General features: G+C 72.9%; 2 protein-coding genes across 8 annotated transcripts in view; one reads left to right on the top strand and one right to left on the bottom strand.

Moving 5' to 3' along the window:
• The window catches only part of SYT2 (synaptotagmin 2), a 38,954-nt gene extending 32,622 nt beyond the window's left edge, over positions 1-6,332 (top strand). For all 4 annotated transcript variants that reach the window (XM_045861245.1, XM_045861260.1, XM_045861254.1 and 1 more), the window contains exons 2-9: positions 1,500-1,694; positions 2,433-2,599; positions 3,523-3,642; positions 3,883-4,050; positions 4,342-4,509; positions 4,678-4,795; positions 5,625-5,758; positions 6,114-6,332. In XM_045861245.1, the coding sequence (XP_045717201.1) occupies positions 1,517-1,694; positions 2,433-2,599; positions 3,523-3,642; positions 3,883-4,050; positions 4,342-4,509; positions 4,678-4,795; positions 5,625-5,758; positions 6,114-6,320 (1,260 nt within the window). In that variant the 5' untranslated portion in view covers positions 1,500-1,516 and the 3' untranslated portion in view covers positions 6,321-6,332. The remainder of the gene's footprint in view (positions 1-1,499; positions 1,695-2,432; positions 2,600-3,522; positions 3,643-3,882; positions 4,051-4,341; positions 4,510-4,677; positions 4,796-5,624; positions 5,759-6,113) is intronic.
• A 4,898-nt stretch (positions 6,333-11,230) lies between these two features.
• Positions 11,231-21,020, bottom strand: part of PPP1R12B (protein phosphatase 1 regulatory subunit 12B) — a 67,981-nt gene continuing 58,191 nt past the window's right edge. For 2 of the 4 annotated variants that reach the window (XM_045817521.1, XM_045817540.1), the window contains 3 exons: positions 20,423-20,473; positions 17,582-17,742; positions 11,231-14,772 (listed from right to left, as the gene is read on the bottom strand). In XM_045817521.1, the coding sequence (XP_045673477.1) occupies positions 17,608-17,742; positions 20,423-20,473 (186 nt within the window). In that variant the 3' untranslated portion in view covers positions 11,231-14,772; positions 17,582-17,607. The remainder of the gene's footprint in view (positions 14,773-17,581; positions 17,743-20,422; positions 20,474-21,020) is intronic. The other 2 variants (XM_045817530.1, XM_045817563.1) reach the window with 1 other exon arrangement.

Raw genomic sequence — 21,020 nt, 5'->3', positions numbered from 1 at the left:
CGGGCGGGCCCTGTGGGTGATGTTCTCGGGGCCTCGGTCTCGTCATCGAGGGGACGGGTGCTGCAAGCGCGCCCCAGCAGCAGGACCCCCTCCCCGGAGCGCCCCGTGGCCCGGCCCGACCCCTGGGATGGGACACGTGCCTAACGTCCCACTTGACCTGCAGTCCTCCCGGGGACCACAGCCCCAGAGGCAGGTCCCAGCCTCATTCCCACCCCGAGGGTCCGAGGGTGGAGGAGCCACACGCCCCAGTCCTCGCGGCCGCCAGGGCCGACCCACGGAGAGCCGGCCCTCTGGCCGGAGGCCAGCGGCTCCCCCGCCCGCCCGCCCGGCTGCGCCTGCAGTCAAGGGGCCCTAGGGCCCCCCGGGCAGGGGTGCTGCCTCCTGGGCGGGACCCGAGGAGAAGTCCACGCTGGGATTTTCCGGTTTGGAGTTTCCCCACATCTCCCCCGTCCTCCAGCCTGTGGCTCCTCGGGGACGAGGCTGACCTCCGGCCCCCCGATTCCTGCCCCTGCCCCCGGTCCCAGGAGGAGGTCGGCTCCTTCAGGGAACTCAGTCGTCCCCGCAGGCCTGCCTGGCCCACTCCACTTCCCGGAGACCAGGGCCCGTCCGGGGGCTGGCGGTGAGGGGCAGCTTGTCAGAGCGAGTGGGTCTCTCCCCGGGGCCTGCCAGGGCTGGGGGGCGGGGGCAGGGGCAGGGGCAGGGGCGGGAGCAAGCTGCTCCCTCCCACCCCCGCCGGCCGGCCGCAGTCCTGCATGGTTCTCGTGGGGAGGAGCAGTGACCCACCGGCAGGGTCCCCCAGCCCCTGCTCAGCCCCAGAGTCCAGCCCCAAGGCGTCCCCAGCCCTCTCGGGACGTGACCGGGGTCGAGTCCTCCACGACCCCCAGCCCAGGGCTGCGGCCCCCAGCCCCGAGTCAGACGCCGCGCCCTGCGCCGGGCGGGTGTGGGCAGCTTGTGCGGAGGAGCCAGTGCCGGACGCCAGGACGCGTCCACACGCCCCCCCCGCCGCCCCCGCCCCCGGCCACCGCCCCCCCCCGGCCTCTCCCGCAGGGGCCCGGGGAGCTGGCGTGAGGCCGTGAGGCCGTCAGCGTCTCGGATGCATTTCCTCAGCTTCCGGGGGGTCAAATGGGCGGGAAATGCCCACAGGCTCATCCAGAGGGGACTGTGACGCTTGGGTTTTCACAGCCTCCCCAGGGCGCAGACATGGTGGGCGGGGCCACGGACGGCCTGGGCCTCCGACCGCCCACCCCTCACAGGCGGGCACCGCGCACCCTCGGACCCCAGAGGAGGGGGGACAGCGAGTCAAACAGGCCGTGTGTCGGGGCGAGTCAGCGGTGGGGGAAGGGGCAAGGCCGGGGGTGACCGGGAAGGGTCGTATCGAGGCTGAGAGTTTGCGGATGAGCCCCTGCTGCCCCTGCTCCTCAGCCCCGCTCTGCCTCCCAGGCCGGGAGCAGCCCGGAGGGACCCCTGGGACGTCACCCGGCCCTTCCCTCTCGCCGCAGCCATCCCCGCCGCCGCCATGAGGAACATCTTCAAGAGGAACCAGGAGGCCATGGTGGCTCCGGCCACCACCACGGCCACGATGCCCGTCGGGCCTGCGGACAACTCCACCGAGAGCGGGGGAGCCGGCGAGAGCAAGGAAGACATGTTCGCGAAGCTCAAGGAGAAGTTCTTCAACGAGATGAACAAGATCCCCCGTGAGTGTCCCCGAGGCTCGGGGGGCAGGACCAGCCGGGGCGCTCCTAGCTTCGGGGTTCGGGGGGGTTATCGGGCCCCCCAGGACCTGGGCACGTGGCTGAGCTCGCCGAAGGGAGCAGGGGTTGGGGGCCCAGCCTCCCGGGAACGAAGTCCCCACACAATTTAGAAAAACATCAGCAAAGGAAACCAAAGAGGAGGAAAGATGGTGGAGGAGAAGTCGCAGTTCAAGTCCCCCAGCCCCACTCAGGGGCGGCCCTGTGTGCCGGGGAGGGGAGTGCAGGCCCCGGCCTGGGCGTCGTGCGAGGTGTGTTTGCGTCTCGCTGGTGGCCACACCGCGGTGCTCACGTTAGCCCCGGGCGGACAGAGCGACGGGCGTTTTTACCTGACGGGACCCTCGCCCTCGGAATTCCTGGCCACACCTGGGGGTAGCCCCAGGGGCGCACCCCCCCCCCCGCCCCCGGCTGAGACGGCGGTTCATGACCAGTGGCAGCAGCCAGGGCCTGCGGTCCAGGGGTCTTGGCTCTTCCCTCCCCTCCGTGCCCCTCCCTCTGCGACGGGGCCAGCCTGGCTCCTGCCCCTGCCAGTCCAGGGTACCGGCCCCCCCCCGCCCCGCGGTCCACCAGAGAGCGGCGTGCCCCCAGGGCAGTGGGCCTGTGGTCACCAGCGTGGGGCGGGGCTGGGGGTGCCCTCTGGACCCCGGGCCGCACCCCGCTGACCCCGGCTCTCCCATGCGGCAGTGCCGCCCTGGGCGCTGATCGCCATCGCCGTGGTGGCCGGCCTGCTGCTGCTCACCTGCTGCTTCTGCATCTGCAAGAAGTGCTGCTGCCGCAGGAAGAAGAACAAGAAGGAGAAGGGCAAGGGCGCCAAGAACGCCATGAGCATGAAGGACATGAAGGGCGGGCAGGTAGGGCAGGGAGGGCAGGTAGGGTGGGGCGGGGAGGGCAGGTAGGGCGGGGCGGGGCGGGGTGGGCCGCCCCCTGCCCCCGGGGGCCGGGCCACAGTTCCTTGGTCTGCCCCGAGTCGGCGTCCGTGGGAGGGGATGGGACGGTCCTCGGAGGGGATGAGGCACAGGCCCCAGGAGCGGCTGTTGGGGGAAGCGGACAGAGACCCCTGCGTCCGGGAGCCCCCGGGGCTTGGGCTAGGGCTCCCGCCAGGGGACCCAGGACGAGCCCGTCACTGGGGGCGGGGCGGGCACGTGACAAGGCCCAGCGTCACCGTCACACGATCCCCCGTCCCGTGGGGCTGGTCGCCCGGGCGCAGCCCCCGCTCACCCGAGGTTCTCCCCTGAGGCTGGCAGAGGCCCACCTGAGGGGCCCACCGGGTGGGGGAAGACGGTGGGGGAAGACGGTGGGGGAAGGGCCTGACTCAGATCTCAGCCCGAGAGCACAACGCCGCTGCGTGTTTGTGTATGTGTGCCCACGCGTGTACATACATGTGGGCGCATGCATGAGGGGGCACGGGGGGGGCTTAGGAGTGCCCCAGGCAAAGCCCAGCTTGGGGTCTGAGCTGCAGGCTTGTCTGCTAACCGCATCCTTCCTTCCCCGCCCTCTCTGCACTCACCCTGCGCCCGGACGCCGGACCGCACACCCGGTACGTCTGGCCTGGGGGTGGGGGGAATGTGGGGGGGGGGCTGACGAGGGACATGCTGGCCCTGCAGGGAGAGGGGCACAGGGCAGGGCTCTGGGGGACTGTCCTCCCCGTCCCTGCCCCTCCCCAGCCCCTCTGGCCCTGAGCGGGGGGGGGGGGGGCTCACTCCCATCGCCCCCTTGCCAAGCCGGCCTGCTCTGGTCTCTGCTGACGCTGCCCGTCCGTCCGCAGCCCCCACAGGACGATGACGACGCGGAGACCGGCCTGACGGAGGGGGAGGGGGAGGGCGAGGAGGAGAAGGAGCCGGAGAACCTGGGCAAGCTGCAGTTCTCCCTGGACTACGACTTCCAGGCCAACCAGGTGCGGGGGCCACGGGGGCCCGGTGGGGGCCGCCCGGGCCGGGTGGGGGAGGGGGCAGGCTGGGAACCAGCACGGGGCGCGCCCCACTCTGGGACCGGGCCCCTGGCCCCGCTGGTCTCTGCTGACCTGCCCGGCCCCGGGCCAGTCGGTGCCCTTCAACTTCGGTGACCCCTGCGTCGTCCCGAGTTCCCGGGGCGGAGGCCCCAAGTGAGACTCAGGCCAGCCCCCCTGTCTCCGCAGCTCACCGTCGGCGTCCTGCAGGCTGCCGAGCTGCCCGCCCTGGACATGGGCGGCACCTCCGACCCCTACGTCAAGGTCTTCCTTCTCCCAGACAAGAAGAAGAAGTATGAGACCAAAGTGCATCGGAAGACGCTGAACCCGGCCTTCAACGAAACCTTCACCTTCAAGGTGATGGGGCTGGAGGGCACACGGCCGGGCCCTGGCCCTGGCCCCACCTGCCTCCGGCCCTCCCCCCGAGCCGCTCCTCGGCCGGGGCCAGCTGGGTCTGCAGGGCGGCCGGCTGGGCTGTGGCCTTGAGCAGGGCCCCCTGCGCTGGTGGCCCCGAGAGCCCGGCTCCTCTCTCTGTCTCCACGGCTCAGCAGGAGTCCGGGGGCCGCAGGGAGCACGCCTGCCCTCGGCGGCCCTGCCCAAGGCAGGTGCCCGCGCTGCCCGGCCCCCTGACCCCGCCTGTGCCCGCAGGTGCCGTACCAGGAGCTGGGGGGCAAGACGCTGGTGATGGCCATCTATGACTTTGACCGCTTCTCCAAGCACGACATCATCGGGGAGGTGAAGGTGCCCATGAACACCGTGGACCTGGGCCAGCCCATCGAGGAGTGGAGGGACCTGCAGGGCGGGGAGAAGGAGGAGGTGAGCGCGCCCTCGGGGCCGCGGGAGGCCGGGCTCGACGCTGGGCCGGCCGCGCAGTCCCCGCAGACATGGGGGGCCCCGGGGCAGGGGGCCGGCCGGGACTGCCTGGCGGCAGTGTGGCGGCCGGGATGACTGGGCCCCCCCGGCCCCGTCTTTCCCCTCCCACAGCCCGAGAAGCTGGGCGACATCTGCACCTCCCTGCGCTACGTGCCCACGGCCGGGAAGCTCACCGTCTGCATCCTGGAGGCCAAGAACCTGAAGAAGATGGACGTGGGCGGACTTTCAGGTGTGTGCAGGGCTCCTGGCCGCCACTGGGGGGCACCAGCGAGCCAGCCCCGCAGGAACGCGGCCTGAGCCCGGACGCATCCGGCTGGACCCAGGAGTCCCTGCGCGGCCCGGAGTCGGAGCCAAGGGGGGTGTGGCTTCCCGGCCTCCCCTCCTTTGAGGCCCCCCAACCCTGCCTGGCTCTGGCGGCCTTCCCCGCGCCCCCGCTGGGCCCTGGGTCCGAGAAGTTTCACCCCAGATGAGGGGCTGGATGCTCCTCCTGAGGGTGGGGAGCGTTGGCGGTGGGCAGGAGGCCGTGTCACCACAGCCGGCACGCGTGTCCAGCGTGGGCTCCGTGGCTCCACCCCGGGGGGCAGGCGCTGGGGCAGCGGCCGGGGTGCTCTGGGGGGCCCGGCCCCCGGCGCAGGCGGTGCGGGCGGGCGGGACGTGGCTGCCGCCGCCGCCCCAGCTTCCTGAGAAGCGGCAGGGGCAGGGGCCTGGGCCCCAAGGCCGGGTCTGGCCGCCAGCCGGGCCCTGTCGCTGACCCAGTGTGTGGCCTTGGGCCGGTGAGGTCCTTCCTGGGGGCCTCGGCTCCTCATCTGCCAGGTCAGGGGGGCGGGACGGGCGCCCCTAGCAGCCTGGCTCCCCGCCAGGGTCAGGGGCGTCCCTGAGCAGCCTGGCCCCGCGGCCCCGGGGCCGAGCTCCGGGCGGCCCGGGAGCGGGCACAGGAGGTCCCCCGGGGCAGTCCCTGACCGGGGCCCACTCTGTGTGTTCCCGTCGGGTGTGGCCACGGCCCCCGGCGCCTTGGCTGGTGCGAGGGGCTGATGAGGCCGGGGGCTGTCCCCGCGCAGACCCCTACGTGAAGATCCACCTGATGCAGAACGGGAAGAGGCTCAAGAAGAAGAAGACGACGGTGAAGAAGAAGACGCTGAACCCGTACTTCAACGAGTCCTTCAGCTTCGAGATCCCCTTCGAGCAGATCCAGGTGCCTGGGCGGGCGGGTGGGCGGGCGGGTGGCCCATGGTCTGGGCTGCAGCCGAGGGAGCCGGGCCCCTGGCCCAGGGCCCTTCCAGGGCAGGGAGCACACCACACCCTCCTCAGGACTGAGGGGGCGTGTCCCCTGCCCCAGCCCCCCCCGTGCTCCCCTCCCGGCCTCACACTCCCCGTGGGCCACCTCAGTTGGGCGGGCGTCCTGTGCCCGCTGCTCCTCACCACCCTCCCCCTCACGCCCCAGCTCGGGGCCTGGCGCGAGGCCCGAGGTCCCCGGGGGCGGAGGCAGGGAGCCCCGGGCCGGGGCCCTCGCCTTCCCCGCCGGCCAGCGCCCACCTCTGCCCCCGCAGAAAGTGCAGGTGGTGATCACGGTGCTGGACTACGACAAGCTGGGCAAGAACGAGGCCATCGGCAAGATCTTCGTGGGCAGCAACGCCACGGGCACGGAGCTGCGGCACTGGTCCGACATGCTGGCCAACCCCCGGAGGCCCATCGCCCAGTGGCACTCGCTGAAGCCCGAGGAGGAGGTGGACGCCCTGCTGGGCAAGAACAAGTAGGCGGCGGCGGGGCCGCACCCGCACCGCCGGCTGGACACCAACCGGACCCAGAGCTGCCGATACCTCAGTCACACACCCTAGAGGCTCCCCCGCCCTTGTCCGCGGCCGCGTCCTCGCCTCCGCCCCCGTCCATCCCTGCAGCGGCCGGCTCCCCTCTGGGGCCCTCGAGGGGGGAGGAGCCGCCCCGCTGCATGCCCGCCGCGGCCCCCTCCCCGCCGCAGCCCCGCCCACGCGCTGGGAGTGAGGCCCTCTGGTGGCGCAGCCCCGGCTCGGCCACGGTGGGGTGTCCGGGACCAGAGGGCGGCCCCACTCCCGCTTCCGTCAGGGAAGGCGGCCCAGCAGCCCGCCGTCCCCGTGCGTGTGCGTGTGCGAGTGCGAGTGCGAGTGTGAGCATCTCTCCGTGTCCCTGGAATGAGCCAAGAACAGTGAATCTCTGCGGGGACAGAGGCTCTTCGGGGTGGGGCCCCCCGACAGGAGAGGGGTCCCTGGCCCACACGGGAGGTCGGCTGCAGCCGGCGCGGCCGCCCACTGGGCCTCCCACCTCGTGGGCAGCTGCCTGGGAGGCAGGAGGTGGACACTGGGTTTGTCCTGAGCAAGGGCCACCCCTGACGCCACAGACGCCCTGCTCCCAGCCCTGGCTGCCCCTGGGACGCCCGTGGGCGTGGACGAGTGGACGGTCGCGGGATGGGTCAGACTCCAAGAGGGGCTGTCCACCCTGGGACCTCACCCTTGTCGGCGGCTCACGTCCGACTCCCAGCAACCGGGAGGCCGGTCTCCCCGAATGCCCAGCCACCCCCCCCCCCACGCCTGTGCTCCAGCGGGGCCGACGCTCCGCCCTTCGCAGGACGGGCGCCCTGCGGCCCGCGGGGCCCCTCCCCTCACGCTTTGGCTCGTTTTCTGTTCACTCTGAGTGGAGTAACCTGTGTGCAGACACGTCAGCGGCGCGGAGCCCGGGCTTTGCCGGGAGGGTCACGCTGTTCTTAGTCCCCCGAGGCCCAGGTGAGAGGGGAGGCAGTGGGCACTCGGCAGAGGTTTCCCGGACGGGGGAGGCGGCCGGGCGCGGCAGGGGGCGTGGCCAGTTCCTCAGGGCGCGTCTCTGCGGACCCCCAGGCAGGCTGGCCCCCTTTCAGACGGCGGCGGGGGCGCTGGGCTTCCACCCCGCGCTCCAGACCCCGCTCCCTCTTCACCTCCGTCCCCAGCACTGATAAAAAGCCATATATGTGTTCCTCAAGTTCGCACTGGACCCCTTCCAAGCCTGCGGTGGGGCGGGGGCAGCGGCCAGCAGGCCCTCCCTCCCCCCCAAACCTGCACCACCTGTGGGGCCCGCGCCCGTGCGGCAGCGCGGGGCGGGGAGGAGGCAGCCCCGACGGCGCTTTCCGCTTTGCTGAGGGCACGAGAGGGTGCTCGTCTCCACCGCGTCTCCGAGGGCACGGGTGGGGGGGGCCCTGCTCACCCGTGGCCCCGTGTGTGCACACGTGTGCGTGTTTACGGGCGTGTTGCTAGCGGTGAGACCGGTGGGGGCTGATGAGGTGGAAGAGCGGTGGGTGCCCGCAGAGACGGGCGTTGCGGGCGCCGGCTCCGCTCCGTTCCCTCCCTCCCTCCCCGATGGGCATGGGGGCGTCTTGGTGCTTTCTCAGGGCTTCCCGTCCGCCTTCCCTCGCCGCGTCCCGCCCACCTCGTCCTAGGCCCCGCCCAGCTCCCTCCCTCCCACCTGCGTCCACCTGGGGGCTTCCAGGGCCCAGGGTCGGCCCCTGTCCTCGTGGGAGGGTGGGGAGACGGCAGGCGCCTCTGCGGGCTCCACCGACCCTGGGTCTGCGGGCGCCAGCTGGATGTTGTGCGCGGGGCCCACCTCTAGGGGGCAGCCTCGAGGGCTGCGGCAGGTGTGTGGAGGGCAGCAGGAGAGAGCTGGGTGTGGGGGCCCGTGGCCCCGAGGAGCCGCCGCAGCAGAAGGCACCTGTTGGGCCTGCCGCTCCCTCCCTCCCCCCTGGGTGCGTGGTGCTCCCAGAGCCGCGGAGCTCCACCCCGGACGCTGGACGCTGGGTGCTGGGCGGGCTTTCTCCAGGGCCCCGGGGCGCGGGCTGCAGGCCCGAGGTCAGGGGCAGGGTGGGTCAGGCAGCCGGTTCTCAGGGCTGAGGGCCAGTCCGGGAGAGGGAAGCAGAAGGCCAAGGCCTGGACACCCACCCCCTCCCCCGCCCGAAACCCAGCTGAGGCCAGGAGCCCAGGTTCCCTCCACGCCACAGGCGGCCACTACGAGGCCCTCCCCCGGGGTTCATCCGCCCGGCACCGTGTTTCGACCCGGCGGCAGCTCCTTGCCCCTAGTTAGGGAGCAAGTTACACGTGCACAGTCCTAAAGCCACATTCGGCCCTTGGAAGGCAGCCGCGGCGCTGTGTGGCCCCCGGTGACTATGAGCTGGACGCCCCTGCGTCTTGAGCTGTGGAAGGGCGACCCAGTCAGCCAGAGCCACTGGCAGGAGTTTGGACTCTGGAGGCCGGTGCAGGTGGGTGCCGGCAGCGACTCTCTGGGGCCCCTCAGCTGCCCAGTCCGGCCAGGATGGCAGGCCCACAGGCCCAGGGCGTCTGTGGGCGGGAGGACGGGGGCTTCAGGTCTCCGGGCAGTGGGTGCTCCTGGGCGCGCCCAGGAGTGGAGAAACTCCCCCTGCAGCCCGGGAGTGAGGGGCCCCAAGCTCCTCCGTGCCCTGACTCGACTCCTGGCCTGGCCCGAGCTCTGTCCCCGGTGCCCGCCCCCCACACGTTGGAAAAGCGGGGGCCGGGGGCTGTCCCCTCCCCCCCAACTGGGCCCCTCTCCCACCCCCCGGGCTGGCCGGCAGGGAGGTGCCCCGGGCCTGAACCTGGGGGCCCAGGGCCCTGTGATGTGCTCGCCAGACTCGGCGAACGTTGTAAAAACACAGGGTGCCCCCTTAGACGTGAACGTCAGATAGACGAGGAGGAATGTCCGAGTGCAGGCGTGTCCCGGCGGGCTGTGCTGTGCCTCGGACCACCCTCGTCCCAGGGGTGCACACTGGTCCCGAGTGTCCCTGCGCCTGTTTTTGAGCTGAAATATTGGGAAGGAATCGCTGTGACTTGAAGACAGGTGAAAACACTTTATTTTTAATGGACAACGAGACAAACCTTCTGAAGCCATCTGCACCCCGCCCGGCCCCCCGCCCCCACGCGTCCAGGTGTCTCTGGGCAGACGGCCGCCCCGCAGACCCGCCAGCGAGCCCCCGCCCCCGCCCCCCGCCCCCCGAGGTGCATGTGTGACCTCCTGTACCCAGCGCATGGCCGGGCCCAGGGCCCCACCCCTCACCTCCGCGTCCGCGTCCTGGCCTGTCCCCCCCCCCGCCCCCCCGTCGCAGCCGCACCCCCCGGGAAGCCCCAGGGGGTCCTTGGGCCGCAGGGCGGCTCCCCGGGCTCCGGGCTCGGTGTCCGGTGTCCCGAGTGTGGGCAGTGCCCCTCCACCCCCGTGTGAACTAACCGACAAGCCATAACGGGGCTCCTGCTGGGGCCGGGCCTGACTTCCTCCCGGGGCCCCGCACCCCTGACCGGCGCCTGCAGACCCCTCCAGAAGGGCTCCCATGCTGCCATCCCCCCGAGTCGGCCCGTGTCCCGAGGACGGGGGTGTCCAGGGTCCCTGCTGGGGCCCCGGGCGCTGTGGCCTCGCCCCAGGGAGCAGACTCCCACCTGCACCCTCTGTGCCCGGGGCCTTGCCCGGCCCCTGCCTGCAGGGTTCCTGGGGGCCTGCAGGGGGCGCCCAGGATGCTCAGGAGCAGCAGCCCTGAAGCTCAGCCTGCAGCCGGGTCCCCGTCACCCCCCCGGGTGGACGGGGTCACTTCCCACTGAGGGGCCAGGTCCCTGGATGGCACCGGGGGCCGCGGGGCTCCTCTGGGAGGGGAGAGGAGGGCAGGGTGGGGGGGGGGTCGGCCAGGGGCCCGCGCAGGGCAGCTGGGTGGGGCGCGGGGGTCCCCTCCGAGCGGGCAGGGCCGGTGCCCGGAGGAGCGGAGGGGGCGCGGGACAGCTGGCGGGAGTGAGGCCCCAGTGAGGCTGAGTGTGTGGCTGGTGACGGGGGGGGGGTGAGGGGGTGAGGGGGGCGAGGGGGGCGTCCCCCACGCCCCCAGGACTGGGCCGCGCTCTCGGCAGCCTGGCCGGTCACCTGACCCCCCCCCATGTAAGAATGTGACTTTGCTGCTTTCTGGAAGCTTCAACACCAGGCCCCCCCGAGCCTGCCCGGCCCCTGCTGCAAGGGCCCCACCAGGAGCCCCCCCCGTCCCCACGGGAAGGACACGCGTGCAGCCCCCCGCCCCCGAGCTTGGCAGCGCCCCCCCCCTTGTGTGGACCTTGTCTGATCTCTTGTCAAACTGTCGTTTTGTAACGAGCCGTGTCTCCTTATTAAAGAAATGAGCTCAGAGAAACCTGGGGGCGGGGGGCGTCTCTAGTGGTTTGCTGGGCGGCGGGCGGCGGGCGGGCGGTGGGCGGGGGGAAGGTCAGTGGCCCCGAGCCCCGCGTCTTCCTGAGGGGGGTGGGCGAGTGCCCGGGGGGACGGCCTTCCTGGGGGCCTGGGGAGGGACCGGGCCCCGGGCTGGCCTCCGCGGAGCCGGGCGTGGGCTCGGCATCGCCCGACCCCGAGGCCCGAGGCTGCCCCGGGGAGTCCGGGAAGTGAGGGCGGCTACGGGCCACCAGGTGCCCGTGGCACAGACCCCAACGTGGGGCGTCCGTGGCAGGGGCCGGGCCGGCCCGGACTTCGGGATCCTCGGGGCGGGGGGGCGGCAGAGGGCGAGAGTGCCGGTCTGCTCGGGGCAGCGGGGGGGGGAGCAGCTGGTCTCCGCGCCCCACTGTCACACACGGGGCCCTGCTCCTCGCCTGACCCGGGACCCAAAGACTCGGGAGGGGAGCACGCACCACAGAGACATGGCCACACGGCAGAAACAGCTTTATTTCCTCGCTTACAAACACTGTCGTGCTCACAGGCATCACACAGGCGTGAACGGTGCCCCCCGCACGCTGAAGCGCGGGACACGTGTCATGTGACGTGACCGCCACCGGGAGGACAAGCCCGCTGGGCTCAGGGCTGAAAGGCCACTCGAAGTTGCATAAAGATACATTCGGCTCACAAAGCGGCCGGCCCCGGCCTCCCAGGTATTTACAAGGGGCTGAAGTGCAGCCACACCGCCCTCTGTGCCGGCGGGCGGGGGGCCGGGGGGCGCGGCGGGCGGGGAGCAGACGCGGTGGGGGGCCGGGCCCCGTCGGACCCCGTGCGAGGCGGAGGGTGTGCGTCAGACTCTCGTCCCGGACAGACGCGTGGGGCGGCAGCCTTTTCCTCCTCAGGGACGCACCTGGGGGCGCCAGTGGGGGCCCAGGGGCGCTGGCGCGGGGACCGCACCCTCCCCGAGCCCCCGGCCCAGGCTCCGGGAGCGCGGGGACCAGGCTGCAGAGCACACGCGAGGCGCTCGCCTTCTGCAGGCCCGGGCCGCCCCGCAGGCTCCGGCCGGCGCTGTCTGGGGCGGCAGAGTGGCCGCCCGCGGGGCGCCGCCCCCACCGGGGCCCTCAGGTCCCGGGCGGGAGGGGGTGGTGGCGGCCGGTTCCGGGGAAACCTTCCTGGAGCACCGTCGTCTCCGAGGGAGTGGGGAGCGGGGTGGGGAGGGTGGATGGACACAGAGCGCCCCGATGTCACCTCCAGGGGCCCCCGGGGACGTTCCCGGGGACGTCTGTCAGGGAGAGTCCCCGTCCCAGTGGGGAGGCCGCGGTGGCCACTCGCAGGGCGGGGCTGTCCCCACGGACCCAGACCCCCCCGAGGTCGGCCGGCAGATGGGCCGCAGTCCTCACCTCACCGCCCCCCAGGACCCTTCTCCTCGAGGGCCCACGGGTGCGGGCCTGGCCCCCAGCTGCAGCTGCCGGGGACCCACACCCTCTTCCCCCCCATGCACCTGCGGCCCGGGAGCTCTGCCGGCTTCCGGCCCCGGGGCCCCTCGTCCCCCGGCAGCTGTGACAACGGTGGGTCCCGGGCTGCCGCCAAGCCCATCTCGGCAGCACACGGGCGGTCAGTAGCCGACCTGGAGGGGGCCACCAGCCCCAAGCAGGTCAGGGCCCACATGGGAGGGGGCTCCCACCGGGGAGCCCCACCGGCTTCCCTGCAGGAACTCAGCTTCTGTGCCCCTCACCTGTGCTGGCAGCCAGCAGCCCACTCTGCTCCCCAGGACCCAGCCTTCTGCCTCTTCCCAGCGTGGGGTCCCTGCCCCCCGCAGGGGAAGATGCCCCTCAACATGAGGACCCCAGCTGCACCCGGCCCCCCCCACCCCGGCCTCTGTTTTCGCCGCTGCTCGGTGGGTCACAGGACCGTCCTGGCCGCCCGCCTGGCCTCGGGGTTCGGTTGGCACCCCCCCCCCCCCCGGGAAGCCTTGCTGGCAACACCGTGAGGTGCTGTGCCCGCCACACTCTCGTGGGCCCACGTGCCTGCCTCACGGGGGGTGAGTGCCCGGCGGGGCAGAAAGGGCCCTGCCAGGGAGAGCCGGGGGCTGGGCGGGACGGCGGCCGCTGGCTTCCGCGGGGCCACAGGCCGGTGAGAGGGGCTGCAGCCTCCTCGCTTCCTGAGTGGAAGGGTCCGGTAAGCACACGTCTTACTTAGGGCAGGGGACGTGGGTGACTGGCCCCAGTCGACGGCCCGACACCACCCTCCCCGGGGGTCTCAGAGCCGTCGGTGCCGCCGTGGTCTCGGACGAGAGCGGCGGGGGCCCCGAGGAGCGGAGCGGCCCTGACGCAGGCCCGGCGCCCGGCCAGGGGCTGTTGGCGGCAACCCCGGGGTCTGTGCCGCGGGCAGCAGCCGTGGGGATGGTCCTGAGCCCCGGGAGGCGCCGTGACGGAGGTGACAGCCGGTGGCCACAGGGGGGCGGGCACAGCCACGGGACCCAGGATTCCTGAGGTTGAGAAGTGCGTGACTTCGTCACAAGGAAACTTTCTGGCAAGAAAAGGCATCTTTGACATGGAGGGGCAGCCACCGAGTCCCCGCGCCGTCCGCACGGGAAGGCACGGCAGGGCTGGCCCCACAGCCCCCTGGGGGGAGGGCGGGGACGCCTCCCGCAGCTCGGCTGTCTTCCTGAGAAAGGGGCGGCCGCCCCGTCTGTCCCCAGCGTGGCCAGAGAGCAGCCAGGGGACTCGCCGGCTCTGGGTCCCCAGAGGGGCAGGGCAGTGCCTGTGGGTGGGCGACATCCCACCGGAGCCAGAGTCCCCGAGACCCACTTCCACGCTCGCCGGCACCACGCTGGTCCCAGCCGAGGGAGCTGCTGGGGCAGAGGGTGGGGGCGGTGGGCCCTGTGCGCTCAGACTCGGGTCCCGAGTCCCCAAGCTGGGTGACGAGCGGAGGGGCACGGGGGGGGGGGGGGGCGGGGGCAGAGGCAAGTGCAAGCCTTGCTGAGAACCGGCGCAGCGACCCGGCTGCGGGGACCAGCAGCGTGTGAGGGACCCGCATGCAGAACCGACGGCCAAGACGCCCGAGACAGGCAGACACCCTCGAGCTGACGCCGGCCCTCGTGCGGGACGGGGTCCGAGGGCGACGAGTGTGGCCGGACAGCCGGGCCGGCACACGCTGCTGCCAGGTGGGGGGGTTGTCTGGAGGCCGAGGGTTCATGCGCCGGGAGGGGGGTGAGGCCACCCACACAGTGCGAGGGCTGAAGGGCCTGGGACCCCTCGGGGCACCCACGGGCCTCCCCCAACATCAGGGCAGCTCCCTGGCTGCCGGAGCCGCCCAGCTTTTGAGTGACCATGACCCAGAGGCCACCTGAGGGTGCAAAGCTGGACCAAAGGACTCTGACTCCACGATGGTCACCCTGCCAACTTCTGAGACTTCTGCTGGCGTCTCAGGACACCAACGTCCCTCTCTACACGCGGCCACCAGAAACTCTCACCCCACACCTCCCGCGCCAGCTGCCCATCCTCAGGGTCCCCACCCGCGCCCACCCCACTGCCCGGACCCCCGCCACCCCTCCTCGGACCGGGACCCCCTGAGCCCGGGCGAGGACCACGGGGGTGGGGGCCGGTGGGTGGCCCGGAGCCACCAGCACGAGGAGCAGGGAAGCCAGGTCCCGAGAGGTGGCAGCGAGCAGGGCCTCTCGCGCTCGTGCCTGGGATGCAGCAGAAACAGGCCCTCGAGTGGTGTGGTCCCCCCCGTCCGGCACCCCGCATGGGCCGGCGCTGGCCCCCCAGAGGCCCCGCTGGGGCGGGGGACCCAAGAGGTGCGCGTGGAGCAGGGTGCAGAGGGGCAGAATGGTGGCCGCGGGGCAGGTGGCCTCTCATCGCACACCCTCCCCGGGCGGGCAGGGACGGCGGGGGGGTGGGGGGCCCGAGGGCCGGCCAGGCCTCCTCGGCCACGGCCGCGCTACTTGGACAGTTTGCTGATGACCCTGATGAGGGCGCCGTTCTCGTCTTTCAGCCTCTGGTTGTCGGACTTCAGCTCTGTCAGCACCTGCGGGGGACAGAGGCGGGCGTGTCACAGCCCCGGGCGGGGGGGGCCAGGGGGCGCAGCCGCCGGGCCGGCCTGGCGGGGGACCCCTCCCTGCACCCCGCGCTGGCCCACCGCCGGCGCACAGGCCCCACGCCCCCACGCGGTACCCGTTCTGCTAAACCGGGGACGTCCCCGTCGCTGCTGCCCTGGAGGCCGCCTGTGGTCCGGAGGAGCTGGGGACAGCGCCCAAGGGCGCGGGGTGGACGCAGGAGGAACCCCCGGACAGCAGAACGGGGGTCAGCTGAGGGGGTCGGGGGTCAGCTGAGGGGGCGGGAGGCCAGGTCACACCCACTGGAAAGACGGGCCGTCACCGGGCACACGCTGCAGTCTCCCTGAACCACCCTCCCGGTCACCGCGGGGCAGCAGGCGGCCGGCAGCTGCAGGGCTGGGCGGTCACTCCAGGGGCCAGCGCCTCTGGCTGGGTGGGTCTCCCGCCAGCCGGCCGTCCTGGCACATCAGGGTCCCCCGACTCGGGAGGCGGGGGTGCAGCAGCCCGGAGGCCTCGCCGGGGTCCAGGCGCTCGGACGGCCGGGTCCGAGGCCACAACACCCACCCCACGATGTCAGGTAGCCGCCTGTGACCACAGGCCTGTGGGGCCACGCAGGTGTCCCGAGGCCCGGAGCTGAGGCCCGGACAGGACAGCTGTCCCCTGCGTCTCCCGAGGGGGACGGGGTGGGGGCGGTCACAGCCCGGGCCGCGTGTCCCGGGAAGGAAGAGCGGCTGCTCCGGACACGCCGTGTGGGAGCACTCACCCCACGGCTGCTCGGGCCACACGGGGTGGGGCCGAGTCGCTCCACCCCGGGGGGCGCCCGGCTGCGGCAGAGCCTGAGTGTACGGGCCCAAGGGTCGCCCCGCCCTCACGGAGGACGCACGGAGGACGCGGGGGTGTGGGGGGAAACAGGGCCCTGAGGTGCAGAGGCGGAGATCCGGCGGGCTATCAGCAGTCCACACCCCGTTCGGGACCCACCTCCCGGGCACCCCACCCCGTGCAGGCCTCGAGGCGCCCGCAGCCCCTGCCCCACCACCGGCTCCCAGAGCGCTGCACCAGAGCACCCCGCCCACTCCGCCCGGCAGGCCCCGGCGGGCAGAGGGCAGTGCCCGCTGCACCAGGCCCCTCACCTGCACAGACCCCTCTCGGGGCCTGGCTCCCCGTCCCACACTGAGAGTGGGAGTTTGCGCAGAGACCAGATGGGGGGCTTCCTGCGGCGGGGACGCTGGAGGGGCGGGGGGCGAGGCTGAGGTCGGAGGGTGGGGCAAGGACACCCTGGCACAGGCCACTGCTGGGGGACGGCCCCCTCAGCTGTCCTGGCTCCCACGTGCGGGCGCCAGGGCCAGGCGCCAGGGCTGGGCGCCGGGGCGTCTCAGGCCAGTGAGACTGAGCAGTGTCCTCCGCTCTTCCTCCTCCTCCAGACCCTTCCGTGCTCGCGAGGGCGTGGGCCCCAGGGCGGCGGGGACAGCGGCCTGCCTCGTCTACACAGCCGGGGGTGGGGACTGGCCACAGGGCGTCTCCCTGGGGGTCAGGGAGCCCTGGGGACCACGCTGCCCTCCCACCCTTCCTCTGGGTTGCGGCCTCCGCCCCCTGGCGGCCGCCCCTCAGCCGCCCTAACGCCCAGCGGGTCACAGGTCCGGCAAAGCTTCACGCTGGGCCCTGAAGTCTGACCCCACAGTCCCCACGGGTCCTGACCACGCTGTCACTTCTCTGCCGTCCCGGAGGACGCGCACCAGGCGGAGTCTGTGGGCAGACGGCTGTCTGTGCAGGGGACAGCGTGGGGCCGGCTCCCACGCCAGGGGCCAGGGCGCGGGCTCTGGGGCCGGCACACGGGGGCCACACCCCTAGTGACCCAGGCCCGGTCCTGAGCTGGGGCCGGCTGCCTCCCGCGTCAACGATGGTGCTGGGGACAAGGGGGCACGGGCCCAGCCAGCGGCTGCTGCCATGGCTGCTGCCCGCTGAGAGCAGGTTGCATCCCACACCCTACGCTTGACAACAAGAACAACTGGGACCTCTGGGGGGGCCCGATCGCCCCAACCCAAGTGTCCCGGGAGCCTCGAGGCCGATTCGAAGGCGTGGCATCGGTGGGCCACTCAGCGCCCTCTCTCCCCGCGGGGGGGGCCAGCACGGGCACGCCTGCCCCAGGGCAGTGCTGCTGGAGAGTGGAGGCAGCTCTCGGACCCGCATCCAAGGGAGGCTCGGCCCCCCACTCCCCTGGGTCCCAGTGGAAGACACCCCCACCTCCGCCTCTCTGCAAGGGTGGCGGCGGCCTCTCAGCACCTGCGCTGGGTGGTGCGGACACACCACTGGGCCCCGAGACCCGCGCCCGGGGCGGGGGCACGGCCTCCCGGGGGGGCGGGCGAAGACACGCGGGAGGAGGCCGGGCGCACCTCACTGTGCCCGGGGCCAGGGCCGCGCCAGCCTTCAGGCAGCCCCACCCAGCGCGGCCAGACTTGGGCGGCGGGCTCTGTGGGGGCCTCGCCGGCCGGGGCTCCCAGCCCTGGTGTCACAGCGGCAGCGACGGGGAGCGGTGGACCTCGACCCCGGACCCCTGCTCTTCGCCGGGTCTGTGCCGCGCACCTGTGCCCGCAGTGTGGCGACGGCCCCACCCAGGCAGGTGCACCGGCTCCTGCCTCAGCCCCGTGGACAGGCCCCAGGCCGCGTCCCTCTCAAGGCCTCGGTCCTGGCTCCACCGACGTCGAGGACCGGCCCTGACCGCCTGCACGGGGCTCGGAGGGGGCGGGCCCAGAGCTCCTGGAAGCCACGAGGAGGGGCACCTGCCTGCAGCGGTGGAGGAGGGGCCGCAGCTACGGCCCCTGCGGCGGCGCAGCCTCCGCGGACGCCGAGAGCCGGGCCACCACGCGGGCGAGCGCCCTGTTCTCGGCCTGCAGCTGCGAGTTCATCTGCTTCAGCGTTTGGATCTGTTTTAGCTGGTGCAGGTTCTGCAGTGGGACACGGGGGGCGGACAGACAGACCACAGACAGACAGACCAGGAGGTGAGAGCGGGTGCGGCCGTGGCCGGCACTCAGCGCGTGCAGAGAGGGAAGGAGGGTGCAGCCGCGGGGGTGCAGGAAGCGCCCGCCAGCCCCCCCACCCCCAAGGCCGGCCATGCGCAGGGCAGCCATGCGGCCCCACAGCCCGGCTCCTGGCAGCGCGTCTGGTGACGGCCCCGCCCACCGGGGCGCGGCCCTGGGGGCTCCTGCTGGGCTCGGGAGGGGAGCCTGCTGTGTGTGTGCGTGTCTCCTGCGTGCGGCCGCCCCGGAGCCGCAGTGGCGCGCTCGGGTGCGGGCAGCCCTGCTCTGCCCTGAGGGAGGCCGCTGCCCTGACCCGCACCGTGCCCGCCGGCCTGCAACCGGACCATCTGCGCCTCGCGGTCTGTGGCACCCTGGGCCGTGCGCGTCCCTCGCAGAGACGCCGTGGGCGGGCCCAGCCCGTGGGCCTGGTCCCCTGCACTCGGGCCTCACGGGAGCCCCCGGGGCAGCGCCTCCCAGCCCACTCCCTGCCGCCAGTCCTCGCGTGGCGCCGGGCCCGGGCGCGAGGGCGGTGACCTGGTGGGTGAGCAGGGTTCGCATGCAGGCCGTGGGGGCCACAGGCAGGTCTGCAGACCAGACACAGGCGCGCGCCCCCCGCAGGCATGAGGTCAAGAGGTGAAGGGTTAGTGGTGAAGAGCAGAGAGGAGGGGGCACGAGCGTCAGAACAGCGGGCCGAGGCGACGCCGAGAGTCTGTCCCGAGCCGGTGCAGCCAGTGGTGACAGAGGCTGGGCTCCCAGCACGTCCAAGCTGCCACCGACGGGCGGGGACCAGGCCCCCTCCCCCGGCCGCGGAGAGGACAGAGCCGGGTCCCATGGGGACACGGGACAGCTGTTCCGACGGGGGGTGGGGCCTTGCTGATGCAGCCCACGAGCAGCCCCAGGCCCTACCCCTCCTCCAGGGTGGACGCGGACCAGACCCCCGGCGGGCCCGCCCCTGCGCTCACAGTCTCGGCAGGGGGAGCGGGGCAGGGGCCGTCTGTGGACACGTCCGGAGGGAGCAGCCCCGCAGGCAGGCGGGGGGACGGGGAGCGTGGGTGCCCCCCAGAGGCTGTGGCCGGGGAGGGGGCAGGGCTGAGGTGGGTGCAAGCCCCGGTGAGAGCGGCCACTGCCCTGCAGCCCACACCCCGGGCGGCTCCCTGCCCACTGGGCCTTGCACTCGGCTCACCAGCGAGCGCCACGCGGGCCCCAGGGGCACCTTCTGTCGCCCAGCGCCTGCTCCCGGGGTCTGCGGGCGGTCAGCCCTGCCCGGCCTGGCCCGGCCGACGCCCCGAGGAGGGCTGACATCTGTGCGACGGACACCCACGCACCACGGGCCCCGAGCTCCACGGGGACCCAGACGGTGGCCTCGCCACCCTGTGCTGTGGGCTGCAGGGGGAGCCTGAGAGCCAGCCAGGGGCCCTCTCGGCCCCTCAGGGCCACCAGGCCAGCTGCACGGCGCTTGGGACCGGGGGGCAGACGCAGGGGAAACCCGGGGGCCGGGGTTCCCCGCTTTGTGATGTTCTGGGAGCGGGGGTGGCTTCTGACCGAGTGGGTGAAGCTTAAAAAAAAAGCCACTTTTGGCTGCGAACCAAAGTGTCGCAGGTTCGATTCCCAGTCAGGGCACATGCCTGGGTTGCAGGCCATGACCCCCAGCAACCACACATTGATGTCTCTCTCTCTCTCTCTCTCTCTCTCTCTCTCTCTCTCTCTCTCTCTCTCTCTCTCTCCCCTCTCTCCCCTCTTTCCCCCCCCTTTCTCTCTAAAAATAAATAAAATCTTTTAAAAAAGCCACTTTCAAGTGAGTGACCCCCTCCCCCCACTTTGGGGCCCCGACAGCCACGGCCCGTCGTGACACTGTGACACTCGCGCGTGAGCTCGCAGGGCGGGACGCGGGGCGAAGGACCCTTCCCCGCGTGACGGCCTGGAGGGCGCAGGGAAGCCAGGGCCCAGGTCAGGAGCCCGCAGCCCACCCCCCGGGAGGGAGAGCGTGGGCGGCGGGAGGGCTGGAGCGGAGCGGCGGCCCCTCACTTGGGAACAGAGCACCGGGTCTGGGCGACGACTGGGCCTCCCCAGGACCCGAGAAACCTTTCTGACCGGCGACCGGCCGGCGACCGGCGCTCTGCAGCCCGGGGAGCAGCACACGTCTCCCTGTGGGCACGTCGGGGTGCCTGTCCGCCCCCCCCCCCATCCGGCGGTCGAGGAGGACCCTGGGGGAAGCGGCGCTGAGCCGTGCGAAGCCACTGCAGGCTGGGCGTCGTGCGCGGCAGGCCGGCAGCCCCAGGCCCCCTGGCCCCGCAGAGGCACGGCCCCGAGGGACAGCCCGGGCAGCTGTCGGCCGCGGGGCAGGGGGGGAGCAGCGAGCCCTGAAGCGCACCCGGCCTGAGCCCACCGCCCTGCGCCTGCTCCAAGGACGCTGAGCGTTTTGGGGAGGCACCGGAGCCCAGCGCGCAGCTGCGCCCACCCCGTGGCGGCTCGGCTCAGGCCGGGCTCCCCAGCAGGGGCTGCGGCGGGCGGGACGGGGCGGCCCGGGCCCCCGGCCGCGGGGGGCCTGCTCCCACAGGCAGTGGGGGGCGGGGGGCCGCGCTCAGGGCTCAGCCCTGGGGGGACGCACCTTCATCTCCTCCTCCATCTCGGACATCTTCCGCTCCAGGGCGCGCCGCTCCTGCCGGGAGACGTGCGGGCTGAGCAGGGCGAGAGCAACGCTACTGCCCAGCAAACACCCTGGGGCACGGGCGCTGCCGGTCCTGCTTCCGGACGAGCCACCTCTCCGCACGGCCCCCGCCCCCCCCCCGCCCCCCAGCAGCGACAGGCCCCCACGCCCTCAGGAGCCGCCGTCACACTGGGGGGCAGAGGCTGGGCTGACACCGTTGCCCGTGGGGCCCCCGGCCCCAGCACGGGTGTGGCCTGTGCCCACGGGGGCTCTGTTTCGGGCCGAGGGAAGAGCATCCTGAAACAAGCAGCTTCCAAAACGGGACGGGAGAGGTGGGAGCAGCCGCTCCAGGGGCCGCCCAAGCTGTGGCTCGTCCCTAAATCCGAGTCCCCTCGATAGACGGCCCTAGGACGTCAGCTCCCAGCAGCTGACCCCGAGACCCCTCGGCCAGAGTGGGCAGGGCCCCGGGGGGGCCCCGCTGCTCCCGGCGGTGGGGAGGGTGGAGCTGCGTCAGTGTGCTGTGCATACATGTGCGTGCACATGTCTGTGTACCATGTGC

Source organism: Phyllostomus hastatus, unplaced genomic scaffold (genome assembly GCF_019186645.2).
Source record: "Phyllostomus hastatus isolate PE091 unplaced genomic scaffold, TTU_PhHast_1.1 phas_contig_148, whole genome shotgun sequence".
Classification (NCBI taxonomy): Eukaryota; Metazoa; Chordata; class Mammalia; order Chiroptera; family Phyllostomidae; genus Phyllostomus; species Phyllostomus hastatus.
Note: the sequence above shows the minus strand (reverse complement) of the source record. Positions and strands in the feature narration are given on the sequence as shown.